This window comes from Eumetopias jubatus, unplaced genomic scaffold (assembly GCF_037043125.1).
Source record: "Eumetopias jubatus isolate StellerSeaLion01/CBP00866 unplaced genomic scaffold, mEumJub1_p1.0 scaffold_10, whole genome shotgun sequence".
Lineage (NCBI taxonomy): Eukaryota > Metazoa > Chordata > Mammalia > Carnivora > Otariidae > Eumetopias > Eumetopias jubatus.
Window position 1 is genome coordinate 85,834,333 of NW_028274816.1, and position 12,666 is coordinate 85,846,998.

General features: G+C 61.4%; 2 protein-coding genes across 5 annotated transcripts in view; one reads left to right on the forward strand and one right to left on the reverse strand.

The window, feature by feature from the left end:
* UBE2O (ubiquitin conjugating enzyme E2 O) overlaps positions 1–8,468 on the forward strand; it is a 57,322-nt gene extending 48,854 nt beyond the window's left edge. For both annotated transcript variants that reach the window (XM_028112510.2, XM_028112511.2), the window contains exons 10-18: positions 261–415; positions 677–789; positions 872–1,000; positions 1,621–1,710; positions 2,720–3,416; positions 3,677–3,813; positions 5,736–5,939; positions 6,034–6,091; positions 6,238–8,468. In XM_028112510.2, coding sequence (XP_027968311.1) covers positions 261–415; positions 677–789; positions 872–1,000; positions 1,621–1,710; positions 2,720–3,416; positions 3,677–3,813; positions 5,736–5,939; positions 6,034–6,091; positions 6,238–6,908 — 2,254 coding nt within the window. In that variant the 3' untranslated portion in view covers positions 6,909–8,468. The remainder of the gene's footprint in view (positions 1–260; positions 416–676; positions 790–871; positions 1,001–1,620; positions 1,711–2,719; positions 3,417–3,676; positions 3,814–5,735; positions 5,940–6,033; positions 6,092–6,237) is intronic.
* Positions 8,469–9,336: 868 nt separating this feature from the next.
* On the reverse strand, positions 9,337–12,419 carry SPHK1 (sphingosine kinase 1). 3 transcript variants are annotated; one of them, XM_028112690.2, is made up of 6 exons: positions 12,098–12,419; positions 11,622–11,825; positions 11,117–11,269; positions 10,940–11,034; positions 10,731–10,846; positions 9,337–10,427 (listed from the first exon to the last, which is right to left on the reverse strand). In XM_028112690.2, exons 1-6 carry the CDS (start codon positions 12,168–12,170, stop codon positions 9,638–9,640), a joined length of 1,431 nt encoding a protein of 476 aa, XP_027968491.1. In that variant the 5' UTR covers positions 12,171–12,419; the 3' UTR covers positions 9,337–9,637. The 3 variants fall into 3 exon arrangements, with proteins under 3 accessions (XP_027968491.1, XP_027968488.1, XP_027968489.1); XM_028112687.2 differs by lacking the exon at positions 12,098–12,419 and having other exon boundaries at positions 11,622–12,024; XM_028112688.2 differs by lacking the exons at positions 11,117–11,269; positions 12,098–12,419 and having other exon boundaries at positions 11,622–12,024.
* Between the last annotated feature and the right edge of the window lie 247 nt (positions 12,420–12,666).

Here is a 12,666-nt window from a genome sequence, read left to right on the forward strand (position 1 = left end):
GATGCCCAGCCGAGGCGGTGTAGGTGCCCGGGGTTGGCCTGGGTGGAAAGGAGAGATCTGAGAGTGGGGCGGTGGGTGGCCTGGGGGCACCGGCCCCGAGTCTGGCCTCTGGGACCACATTCACTGAGCTCTCTCAAATGAGACCTTTCTCAGAGGAGGTCGCAGGGCACGGGAGGTGTAGGTGAGCACGTATGGATCTGTTTGTCTTCCTTCCTGCCTGTTTTGTGCGGCCTGGCTGGCTGGTTGCACCGCACCTGCAGGGTGGCCGTGGAGGTGGTGACCACCATGACCTCGGCAGATGTCATGTGGCAGGATGGCTCCGTGGAGTGCAACATTCGCTCCAACGACCTCTTTCCCGTGCACCACCTGGACAACAACGAATTCTGCCCCGGAGACTTCGTGGTGGACAAGCGAGGTAGTGCTGGCTCTAGAAGGCCGCCCAGCTCAGGGCCTGGGCAGGGCTTGGAAAGGATGGGGCCAGAGGTCTTAGGGGCAGGGAGGAGACTCCCCCTTCAAAGATGACTCGCTTTTTCAAGGCCTAGGACGGTCTTTTCCGGCCTCCCTCAGCCTAGCCAGAGAACACTGGGGTTCTGTGCCCTGCTGTGGTTGAGATGTCTGGGGGGTTGCAGGCAGCACCACCACGGTTCCTTAGATGGTTCCTCCTCTGGTTCCCCAGTCCAGAGCTGTCCAGACCCCGCTGTCTACGGCGTGGTGCAGTCTGGGGACCACGTGGGCCGAACCTGCATGGTGAAGTGGTTCAAGCTGCGGCCAAGTGGGGATGACGTGGAGGTGAGTGTGTGTGGCCCCTGCTTCTTCGGGGTGGGCTGGCTCTAAGGCCCCGGGGCTCATGACAGCCCATCCTATCCTCCAGCTGATCGGAGAAGAGGAAGACGTGAGCGTCTATGACATTGCTGACCACCCTGACTTCCGGTTCCGCACGACCGACATCGTCATCCGCATTGGCAATACCGAGGATGGAGTTCCTCACAAGGAGGATGAGGTATGCCTCCGCACCAGTACCGGGGGCTTGGGGGAGGGGGGGGTCTCTCCCTGCTCTGCCTCCCGTGCAGCATCTGCAGTCCCTGGAGCTGCCACCAGGTGGCTCCAGGAGACCAGACCTGCAAGTCCTCGGCTCCACGGCTGCCTCAAGTGCCTCCTAGGGATCTGCCTGCCGGTCAGGATCAGACTTCATGCAGCTGCTCCATTTAGTCCAGCTCCTTGTCCTGAGTGCTGTAGGGGCACAGGAGAGGCTTGGGGAGGTGGCGTGTGAGCTGGGCCTTGGTGAGGATGGGAACATGGTGTGGGGTCAAGCAGAAGAAGAGTAGGAACAAAAGTCCCAGGGCAGGAACCCCATCCTGAGAGGGGCAGGACGTCCGGCGGGAGCAGAACGCTAGCATAGGAAGGGAGTTATAGGGGCTTGTGTCCTTGACTGCCCATGTGGGAACCAGAGGGTCCCACACTTGAGCTGCTCACCACGTGTGGCCTCTGGCTGGCACCCACGTTCCTTCCCTTCTTATGGCCTCCCCCTTGTCACCCATTGCCGGAGCTCCCTTTTGGAAGTGTTCTGGCCCTCACCCCTCAGAGAGCTGCTCCCTTGACCCTGTCCCGTTTGCCCTGCAGCCATCAGTTGGCCAGGTGGCCCGTGTGGACGTCAGCAGCAAGGTGGAGGTGGTGTGGGCTGACAACTCAAAGACCATCATTCTGCCCCAGGTGAGCCCCTGCGCAGACCCAGACCAGTTGGCTCACAACCGTGGCAGCTGGGCTGGGAGCCATGGCCTGTCTCCCGTCCCTGCTCAAGGAATGGGAGGACAGGCAGGCTCTCAGATCTTCCTGGTGAGGGTCTCTTCTTTTGGGTGTTTGGGTCTCAGGGAGAGCCTGAGAGGAAGGGGGTATTACATGCCACGCTCTGGGCGGGGGTGGGGGCGGTGGGGGGGAGGCAGGAGAGCAGAGGGGCAGCCCATAGCTGGCCTGTAGTCTTGCCCCACCTGGAAGGCTCCCCAGGTTGCCAGATGTGTGCAGGTTGTCACAAGCCTTCCGGGTTTTCTGCAGCCCCATCTCACTATGCTAAGAAACGCAGTTTACTTCCTCTAGGAACATTTCTAGGAAAACTTCCCCAGATCAGGAAGAGAAAGGAAAAGAGCTGGCCCCAGTCCAGTCCCAGCTAAGCTGTTCTCGGTACCGTTTCTTTGCCCCCTTGTTTGAGCTGATCCTTACTCCCAGATCCCTCTCCTGGCCCCTCAAGGGGTGGGGAGGGAGTGGCTCACCCCTTCGTCCGGGCGGCCATTCCAGGAATACGGGAACAGGATGTGACACAGGCCAGCTCTGCCGAACCTCCCCCTCCTATTGCATGTTCTCAGCTACCAGTGCAGCCCCACAGAGGTGGCTGACCTGAATCCCCTGGGGTGGGGTTGGATTTGCCACCAAGGGCTAATAGTAGCCTGTACACACAGGGGCAGAGGAGGCCAGAACAGCCCTTGGCTGCTGGCTGGGGCTTCAAGCCCTGCTGGCGGGTGTGGGGCAGGCAGAGGCACCTCCCAGAGACCCAGGGACCACCTCGAAGGAGAGGCCCAACTGCAGAGTCCAGAGCAGGAAGGGGGAGAAGGGTGGAGGGGGCCCGCTGAGGCCTCAGCACACCCCGTCACCATCAGCTCTGAGGGTTGGGGTCCACCCCGGAGCCCGGTAGAGCCTCTCTGAACTGCCTGTGCCCATCTGCCCCCAGCACTTGTACAACATTGAGTCTGAGATTGAGGAGTCAGACTATGACTCGGTGGAAGGCAGCACCAGCGGGGCATCCTCAGATGAGTGGGAAGACGACAGTGACAGCTGGGAGACTGACAACGGGCTGGTGGAGGATGAGCACCCCAAGATCGAGGAGCCCCCCATCCCACCTACTGAGCAGCCGGCAGCCCCAGAGGAAGACAAGGGGGTGGTGATCAGCGAAGAGGCCGCCACGGCCGCCATTCAGGGGGCTGTGGCCATGGCTGCCCCTGTGGCTGGGCTGATGGAGAAGGCTGGCAAGGACGGGCCCCCAAAGAGCTTCCGCGAGTTGAAAGAGGCCATCAAGATCCTGGAGAGCCTCAAGAACATGACCGTGGAGCAGCTTCTGACGGGCTCCCCCACCTCCCCCACAGTGGAGCCTGAGAAGCCCACTCGGGAGAAGAAGTTTCTAGATGACATTAAGAAACTGCAGGAAAATCTCAAGAAGACCCTGGACAATGTGGCCATTGCAGAGGAGGAGAAGATGGAGGCAATGCCGGACACAGAGCGCAGGGAGGAGAAGCCCGAGGGGCAGTCGCCGGTGAAGGCCGAGTGGCCCAGCGAGACCCCGGTACTCTGTCAGCAGTGCGGTGGCAAGCCTGGAGTCACCTTCACCAGTGCTAAGGGCGAGGTCTTCTCAGTGCTGGAGTTTGCGCCCTGTGAGTTCACCTTGTCGGGGCTGGTCCCCTCCCAGCACCCAGCTGCCGCCTGAGGGGAGGAAACCATTTCCCTGGTGTGGCCACTGGTGCGGATGCCAGGCTAGTGGGTGCGAGGCATGTGGGGTTACTCGCCTGTCCGGGGAGCGCACCCAGCAGCTGCTCCCTCCGGGCCCACGCTTCCCAAGGGCGGCAGCTATCTTTCCAGATAGAGCTCTCAGGTCTTGCCATTAGGGATTGACCCTTCTTTTTTCCCCTTCTAGCAAATCACTCTTTTAAGAAAATTGAGTTCCAGCCTCCAGAAGCCAAGAAGTTCTTCAGCACGGTGCGGAAGGAGATGGCGCTGCTGGCTACTTCGCTGCCCGATGGCATCATGGTCAAGACTTTCGAGGACAGAATGGCAAGTAGCCTGGCATGGGCTTGGTGCGGGCAGGTGCGGCCGTGCTTGCGTGGGTGCTTGGTGCCGTGGAGGTGGCTGGCTTTGGGCTCCTGGAGCCCCAGGACTGAGCAGCACCTGAGAGGCCACCCACGCTGCTTACAGGGCAGGAGACAGGCCCAGTCGGGGGAGGGGGCAGGTCCCACACGCTTGTCTAGACCACACGGGGTGTTCTCTTCCCCCTGCTCTTAAAGGTACACAGTTGTTACCTGAGTGCTGTTCTTTTGAAATATTAGAGCGTTACTGAAAAAGCTAAAGTTGCCTTTGACCAGTCCTCACCCAGCCTCTAGGCGTCATGACTTTAGGAGTTTTGTGGGTCTCCCTACAGAAGACCTTTTTTTATATCTTCACATTCTCCTGCATCACCAGAAACATTATTTTGTGTGACTCGTCTTATGTGAACAGCCCGTCATTGTACACATCACCGGTAGTTTGCTTTTTTTGCTCAGTGGCGTCAGTTGTGAGACCTGTTGATGTTGGTGCCTCGTGATCTAGTTCTTGCTCTTTCGGCTATTACCCCCCCACGTGGCCTTGTCCCACTGCGTTCTCCACTCCTCTCCCTGCGGCCCGGGCCCAGGGTTGAGTCACGCCACCCGAGGTGGTGTGCGCTGTTCCCCCTTCCAGGCATAGGCAAGCCTGGTCCATCTGTCACGTCGTTCAGTCAACACCTCCACCGGGCCCCTGATGTGAGCCGCGCATTGTGCGAGACACTGAACCTGAGTTTGACCCGGGCCCCAGCTACAGCCCAGCCCCGGTCAGAGGGGCCACAGAACAGGAGACAGGCGCTGCTTGGCCCTGCCTGTGGCAGGCTGGAAGCCACGGGGTGGGGCTGCTCGGGGTTCTTTTTTCTTTTTTCTTCCTTTATTTTAATTTTTTATTTACTTAATTTTAAGATTTTATTTGTTTATTTGACAGAGAGAGACACAGTGAGAGAGGGAACACAAGCAGGGGGAGTGGGAGAGGGAGAAGCAGGCTCCCCGCGGAGCAGGGAGCCCGATGCGGGGCTCGATCCCAGGACCCTGGGACCACGACCTGAGCCGAAGGCAGACGCTTAACAACTGAGCCACCCGGGTGCCCCTCTTTGTTTTATTTATTTAAATTCAATTAACAGAGCGTATTATTAGTTTCAGAGGTAGAGGTCAGTGATCATCAGTTGTATGGAACACCCAGTGCTCATCCGTCACATGCCCTCCATAGTGCCCATCATCCAGTTACCCCATCCCCCCCACCCCCCTGCTCAGGGTTCTTAGGGACACTTTTGCTTTTTCCTTGAGTTTTAATAAAACTTGAAAATTCCAGCCTGTCCCAGCTCTGCTGAGAGAAGAAGGGAATGGCATTTTTCCCAGGTCTCACTCGGAGGGACGGGGAAGTAGTGCGTTATCTCGAGGCCTGCAGGGTGGCACCAGTAAAAACATGCATAAGAGGGCTCCGTCCTTCCAGTCAGCCCTCTGCCCTCGCTGCTTTCCCATCACGCAATGTCACGTGCGTGGCCCTTAGTTGACACCACCCCCACGCCCGATACACAGCTTTCTGACAGCTGTGGGGAGTCTCCCGATGACCTAATGACCTGAGTTTCTTTGGTGGTTTGCCACATTTCCACCGGAGTTCCAGGTCCCCTTGCCCACTGGAATGTTCTCTCATCTTCTACTTACAAGTAATGACTGAAAAACAATGTAAAACACCTGGTAAAATAAAAACAAGTTTAGATAATTCTGTTTATACCAGGAGGTAAAACATGCCTTGTCAGCCCACACAGATATTTGCGTTTAGCTTCTCCATAGCTGGTGGTGTCTGGAATCCCCGGGTGCTGTTCTCTCCTCCCCCGCCCCCCCCACCCCTGGATCCACACAGAAGCCCCCACCAACCTCAGCCTTCCCTCCCTATAGGACCTCTTCTCGGCCCTAATCAAGGGCCCCACTCGCACCCCCTACGAGGATGGCCTCTACTTGTTTGACATCCAGCTCCCCAACATCTACCCAGCCGTGCCCCCCCACTTTTGCTACCTCTCCCAGTGCAGTGGCCGCCTGAACCCCAACCTGTATGACAATGGGAAGGTGTGTGTCAGCCTCCTGGGCACCTGGATCGGAAAGGTGAGTATAGTGCCGGCCAGCCGGGGTGGAAGGGCAGCTGGTCGGAGGCGGGTGTCTGGGACAGAGGTGAGCGTCCTGGGTGTGTGTGTTCCAGGGGACGGAGAGGTGGACGAGCAAATCCAGCCTTCTCCAGGTGCTCATCTCCATCCAAGGTACGGTGGGCAGGGTGAGGGCCGGGGCGGGGGGGGGAGCTGCCGCAGGGTACGCTGGCCTTCCCACCTCCCCCTCCCATCTACAGCTCCGGCTGTCCTCGGGGGGCCCTCAGCCCGGCCCTGATGGCTCCCCCCCGCCCCCACAGGCCTGATCCTGGTGAATGAACCATACTACAACGAGGCGGGCTTCGACAGCGACCGGGGCCTGCAGGAGGGCTACGAGAACAGCCGCTGCTACAACGAGATGGCGCTCATCCGCGTGGTGCAGTCCGTGACCCAGCTGGTGCGGCGGCCCCCCGAGGTCTTCGAGCAGGAGATCCGGCAGCACTTCCGCACCGGTGGCTGGCGGCTGGTGAGCCGCATCGAGTCCTGGCTGGAAACCCACGCCCTGCTGGAGAGAGCCCAGGCGCTGCCCAACGGGATCCCCAAGGACAGCAGCTCCCCGGAGCCGCCTGCCGTGGCCGAGCTCTCCGACTACAGCCGAGAAGAACCTGAGGACGGAGGGCTGGCCCCTGGAGAGGCCTCCCAGGGCTCAGACTCGGAGGGCGGTGCCCAGGGCCCGGCCTCAGCTAGCAGGGACCACACAGACCAGACCTCGGAGGCAGCGCCTGACGCCCCGGTGCCACCCAGCGTCAAACCAAAGAAGCGGAGGAAGAGCTACCGGAGCTTCTTGCCTGAGAAGAGCGGCTACCCTGACATCGGCTTCCCTCTCTTCCCACTTTCTAAGGGTTTCATCAAGAGCATCCGGGGTGTCCTGACGCAGTTCCGGGCCGCTCTGCTAGAGGCGGGCATGCCTGAGAGCACAGAGGACAAGTAGCTGCCCGCCCTCGAGGAAGCAACGTCCCGTGGGGGGAGGCCAGCTGCTGCCCGCTCGCTCCCTCCCCTGGAATCGCCTGTCTTCCTGTTTTCTCCTTTGTCCCCAATGCAAAAGCCCCTCATTGCCCTCTCCCCAAGGTGAGTTTGATGCTGAAGTGCAAGAAGTTTCTTGAGATGCTGCCGTTTCTTTCCCGAAGCAGTCTTTCAGCAGGCTGGTCCCCTGTGGCAACGAGAATCTGAAACCTGTTGCTGATTTTCCACTTGTCACCTAGGCAGAGTGTCCTGGCACCTGCTCCCTTGCCGTCCCCATCTCAGGTCGGAGGTGGGTCTTCCTGGGGCCTGACACGAGGGCTCTCTTTGGGCCCCGCGGCAGGACGAGTGGATGTGCCTTGCATGAAGTGTGGGTTGCTCCAGCAGTTCCCCCAGTGCCCCTGTAGCTTCCCCAGTCCCAGGCCCCCCTGCTGCCACCGCCACCAGCCCTCCCCTGTTCCCCCCCCCCCCGCCCCACAGCTGCTGTCACCGACTCCTGGCTCTGCTCTGGACCACTTACCACAGGATAACCCTCAGGCCTGTTGAACTTGCTCTCTAAGAGAGGTTGGGACCAGGCTGGGTCCAGGGGGATACCCAGGAGAGGTGGCAGCCCTCACATGTGACATGGAATGAGGACCGGGGAGCTGCTGGAAAAAACGGCGGTAGGTGCCTTGCTCTGGCGCTCCGGCCTCCCCTCCCCCCGCTGGCCTGGGCCCGCCACCACAGCTCGGCTCCCGGCTCGGCTCCCGGCTCGGCTCCCGGCTCCACCCCAGCCCCACCCCAGGGCCTCGGGCGGCCGGGCAGCGGCGCGGACAAGGCCAGGGCCAGGGCTAGGGCCTCTCTCGCACACTCTGCCCCTCCCACCATCAAATGCTAACGCTGGGAGGTGGCCTGTAGCTCACTGAACACAGAAGGAGCCAGCCGCACTCGGCCTCCCGTCGCTGACAAACTCTGCAGGCTCAACCCGGGGAGAGAGAGGTGGCGGACGGGGGTTCTCCTCCCTCTCAGACAGGCCCAGAGGTTTACAAGTTTTCTAAGCTTTTGATAATGTGAAGCTCCAGGTTAAGAGGATGCTGTTGAGCACATTGCAGCTATGTAATTTTTGGTGTATGTATGTAATATTTAAGGTTGAAAGAAAATCTCAAAAGCAAAGATATTAACTCTTATTAGAAAAAAAGACAAAAAAAAAAAAAAAAAAGAAGCCAAAGCATGATGCGTCTTGTCCGCCTTAAGCTGGCTCCACACCTGGGCTTGTGCCATAACCCCCGGCAGGCGGCGGCCGCGGGGAAGGACAGAGCCGCCACGGGCCGCGGCATCTGGAGCCCTGAGTCGGTATCTTGTTTGAGAAACATCCAGAGTGACGGGTGGGGCTGTGCGCTGTTCATGTGGAGATGTGAATGCCTACTGCTTAAGATCTCTGTATAAAGTGCTGTGTGATTAAACTTTTTTTTTACTTGCATTTTTTTTGTTTGGCTCATTACAATGTACCAAACAGACTAGATGGCACCATTAAACCTGCCTCTGCCGTTCATCTGGGCTCTGTCGCCTTTCTTCCCCTCCGGGGCACCTCACACGTCCCTCCCCAGGGGAAGGCAAGACCCGTGGCCAGAAAGGTTCACCACACCAGCTCCTTCCACCCTAGCCGGTCTGCGTCTGTGCCTTCCGTGTTTGCAGCCGCGGGCGTCCTGGGGGCTGGAAGACGGGGGGGCCTCGTTCACTGGGGCAGCGCTCTTGTTTGTGGGGACAGCTTGTCCTCCAGAGCCGGTTTTTAGCACTATCTGCCAGCAGCGGCTGTGGTCCCCGGGGGCCTTCCAGATGCTCGGGGAGCCCAAGTTGAAGCGCCTGGCCTTTAAGCCAAAATGGTTACAACCAGTGGTGGGCCTGGTATCGGCCCCTCCCTGCTTCCTCCTCTTCACTCCCGCCCCTTGAGGACCCGGCAGGGCAGGGGAGCCCCAGCGCCCTCGCTGGAGGGATAACAGACTCCTTTCAAGAGAGAACAAGTGCCTCCGTTGTGACCTTGTCGCTTCTTGCTAATTTCTGTTAGAAAATCAGAGAACGCTTCCCTCTTCACTACTGAGAGCATCTGGCTGTGTGGCCCTGGGTACCACATACTAGCTCTGAGTTTGTCTTCCACACGGGGCCAGGGAGTTGGCTGACCTCCCTGGCTTCTCCCAGGCCAAAGGTGGTATAATCATTGGGGCAGGACCCTGACCCCTGCAAAAAAAAAAAAAAAGCCTGGGCTAGCCCTGGTCCTGTGCCCACCACCCAAATGATGCTTACAAGTTAGTACCATGCGTTGGCCCATCCCCTGCCCACTACTGGGCATCGCTAACGTGAAGTTCTAGAGCCCCAGCAGGAGCGAGATCCCACTCCCTCCCCAACACCTAGGATAAAACCAGTAGGCTGGGAATGTCACTTTATTTGATTCATGGGGTTGGGCTCCCAGAAACAAAATGGGAGTGGCTTCCATAGGCAGGGAGGAGCCCAACCAGCTGGGCTCCTGGCCCAGAGCCTCATTCTGGCCTTCGGTAGGCAGAGACTGGCCTTCTAAAGCACAGCCTCCACCTTCCCACCGTCTTCAGGGGTCCTCCTCCCTACCACATGAGCTGTGGACAGGCCCTCCAGGCCTGGGTGGAGGTTGTGGAGGGTGCTGAGCTCCGAGGTGACCAAGTAGGCTAAGGCACGGCAAGGCCCACGGAGTCATAAGGGCTCTCCTGGAGGTGCTCCCTGCTGAGGCTTCTGGCTGGGTGGGGGCTCCATGCAGCCACCGGCCATCCAGACGTAGTCTGGGTGCACTTGGCCCTGCACAGCCTCGCTGACCATCAGCTCGCCATCCACAGCAAACACACCCTTCCCATCCTTGGGCTCCAGGCGGAAGGCAACCACAGGCACATACACCAAGTAGGGACAGTCATAGTCCATGTGCCTCCCCTTCTCCATGGCCAGGAAGAGGCGCAGCAGCATGGCCCGGGACACGCCGGCCCGCACGTAGAACAGATGCATGGTGCCGGCCGCACATCGGCCCATGGGGGCAGCAAACATCTCACTGCCCAGGTGGGAGTGCAGCAGTGCCAGCACCAGCACGAAGTCCTGCTCCGGGACCACAGTCCAGTGCGGGGGCACCGGCTCCTCCAGGGGTACGAGGTGGGCATCCGTAGGCCCCTGCTGGTCCTGCCGCTCCACAGAGGGCGGGGCGGGCACCTGGGAGACCACCCTTTCTGCAGGGAGGTAGGCCAGCGTGCCCTGGTAGACACGCAGGGCTGCCAGGCGCAGGAAGGTGCCCAGAGTGAAGCGCATCTCCCCTAGACGCCGAAACTTCTCACTCTCCAGATCCACGTCGGCAATGAAGCCCCAAGCCAGGCTCAGCACGGAGAAGAGGCGCAGCCCCGAGGCCGTCTGCAGGGACAGCAGGTTCATGGGCGCCAGCAGCCGGCGGCACAGCAGCAACGTGCAGTTGGTCAAGAGGTCCTCATTAGTCACCTGCTCATAGCTGCAAGGGAGAGAGGTCAGATGGAGCCGGGCAGGAGGCCTCACGCGTCCTCCCCTTCCTCGGCCTGGGGACTCAAGGCGGGCAGGGGGACACTGGGTCCCTAGGGCACTGGGAGGAATGACAGATGGAGCAGGTGGAGGCAGGCAGCTGGAGTCACCCAGAGAGGGCCCCAGAACTGGGGGTGCAGTCTCCAGAGAAGAAGGAATAGAAGTTACGTCAGTATATGGGAACTTAGAAAAGAAAACCTGGCAGGAGAGTGGCACCGAGGGGAAACCGAGGCCCACTCTGACCCTGGGCTCTCACCCGGCATAATGGTTCAAAGAAGCTGCCAGTGCATTGCCAGAGCCAGCTGGGAGGCTACATAGGGGCTTCCGGATGGCGGTCTCCCAGTCCGGCCGCTCCATGAGCCCGTTCACCACCTGTTGGAGCGCCGGGGGGGGGGGGGGGGGCGGCTCAGCCTGGGTAGCACAGCCCCCCACACACACACCCAGTCCCTCCCAGGCGGGCCTCACCTCATGCATCAGCCCGTCCCCAGACATGACCACCAGCGCATCCCAGCGCCCCAGCTCCTCAACCTGCACCAGCTCCCGAGCGTGGTTCCGTCGCTCTATGGAGAGACAGGGTGGCCACGGGGGTCTGGGGGGCCCTGGCAGGGGATGCTCCCTGCAACCCCTCGGGGAGGCACTCACCAGTGAGCATCAGCGTGAAGGAGATATCGGCCTGAGCCAGCAGGGGCTGCACGTGGCTGCGGAAGAGCTGCAGCGCCTTGCCCTTGCCTCCGCGCGGGTTTAACAGGACCAGCACGCGGCAGGGCCGGGGCAGCTGGCTCCTGGCGCCGCCCGCTGGAAAAACAAGCCCCAAAAGGCCGCGTCCCCAACCGGCCACTAGGGGGCCGCGGATCACCACAGGGGTACTGGGACGGAAACGTGGGGACTGAAATCTCCTGGAAATTGATCCAACAGAGCCTGGCAGGAGGCAGCGGCCTCCAGTGAAGCTCCAGGAGGGAGCACCTCGCCCTTGACACCCCCGTCCCTGGCTCGAGCCGGGCCAGCTTCTGGCCTCGTGTCAGGAAAAGTGTTTCGATTGTCCCCAGCCCCTCTCTTTTGCCCAGCTGACTCTGGCCATTCTTCCTGGCAAGGAAGGAAGAGACCGCCCCCCCCCGCCACAGCCCTTCCCCACCGGGACCCCACAAACCTGGATCCATAACCTCGACCCGCGGCTCCCGCTGCCAGGGCGTCCCCAGCGCTGTCGGGGAGCTGCCCGCGGCGGCGGCTCCTGCCTTCAGCTCCTTATCGGTGCTGCCCAGGCGGGCGTCGCGGTGCGGGCTGAGGGGGTCGCCCTCCCCGCCCGGAGCCGGGGCCGTGGAGGCGCCCGCGTCATCCCCTGCGGCTGCCGGATCTGAGGGAGAGGAGACAGCGCTGGCGGAGTCCGGAACGGCCCCCTGAGGTGGGGAGCGTCCAGCTAGATCCTCGGACCATGCGCGGGGAGCCGCGCGCTCCGGCATCGCCTAGTCCTCCGAGAGGTCCAGAGAGCCGAGGTCTGGTGCCACCAAGGGCTGAGCCCCCACCCGCAGAGGCGAAGGGTCTCTTCCTGGGGGATCTCCTCTCAGGGGCGTCGGGTTCCGGCCCGACGATGAGTCAGAGCCCCGTAGCTCTCTCGGTCGCACCAGCTCCTCACCCGCCCCGGGGCTGCCAGGGGGAGGGGGGTCCAGTTGCGTAAAAATGCCAGAACTTGAGCGGACATCGCGGGGCACGAAGTTCGGCGCGAGCGATCGCCGCCCCGAGCCCGCCGGGTGGCTGCGCCCACTACCCCGAGCTCCAGGGCGGCGGGGGTCGCCGCACGCGCCCCCCAAGGCCGGGCAGCGCTGCAGGGACGCGCGCCTCGCTCGTGGGAGCAGCGCCGGGGTCGCGCGAGGGCTGAGCCCGAGCCCCGCCACCGGCCGCCGCCTCCCTCAGCGGAGCGCCGAGTGGGCGCCCAGGAGCCACGAGCGGCGAGAAGGCAGGGCGGGAGGCCCTACCCAGTCGGTCCGGTTTGCGGGGGAGGCGCCACCTCCGTTCCCTACAGTGGCCTAGGGCGGAACTCAGCTCGTCCCGGGCTCGGCCCCACGTCTGACCGACAACCGGAGCGCCGGACTAATGCTGACTGCACGGCCTCTCCGCCTCTGGCCTCAAACTTTTTGCTCAACTTCGCCGCCAGGCGCCGCGGTGCGGGAAGGGCGCTGTGCCCCTGCGCCCGGCCT

Coding starts and splice junctions, on each gene's coding strand:
- SPHK1 (XM_028112687.2), bottom strand. CDS start 11,931: ATGCCGGAGCGCGCGGCTCCCCGCGCATGGTCCGAGGATCTAGCTGGA. Junction 10,847..10,939: donor GGGACGGGCTGATGCATGAG/GTGAGGCCCGCC, acceptor GCGCTCCAACAG/GTGGTGAACGGGCTCATGGA. Junction 10,428..10,730: donor TCTTTGAACCATTATGCCGG/GTGAGAGCCCAG, acceptor TCTCCCTTGCAG/CTATGAGCAGGTGACTAATG.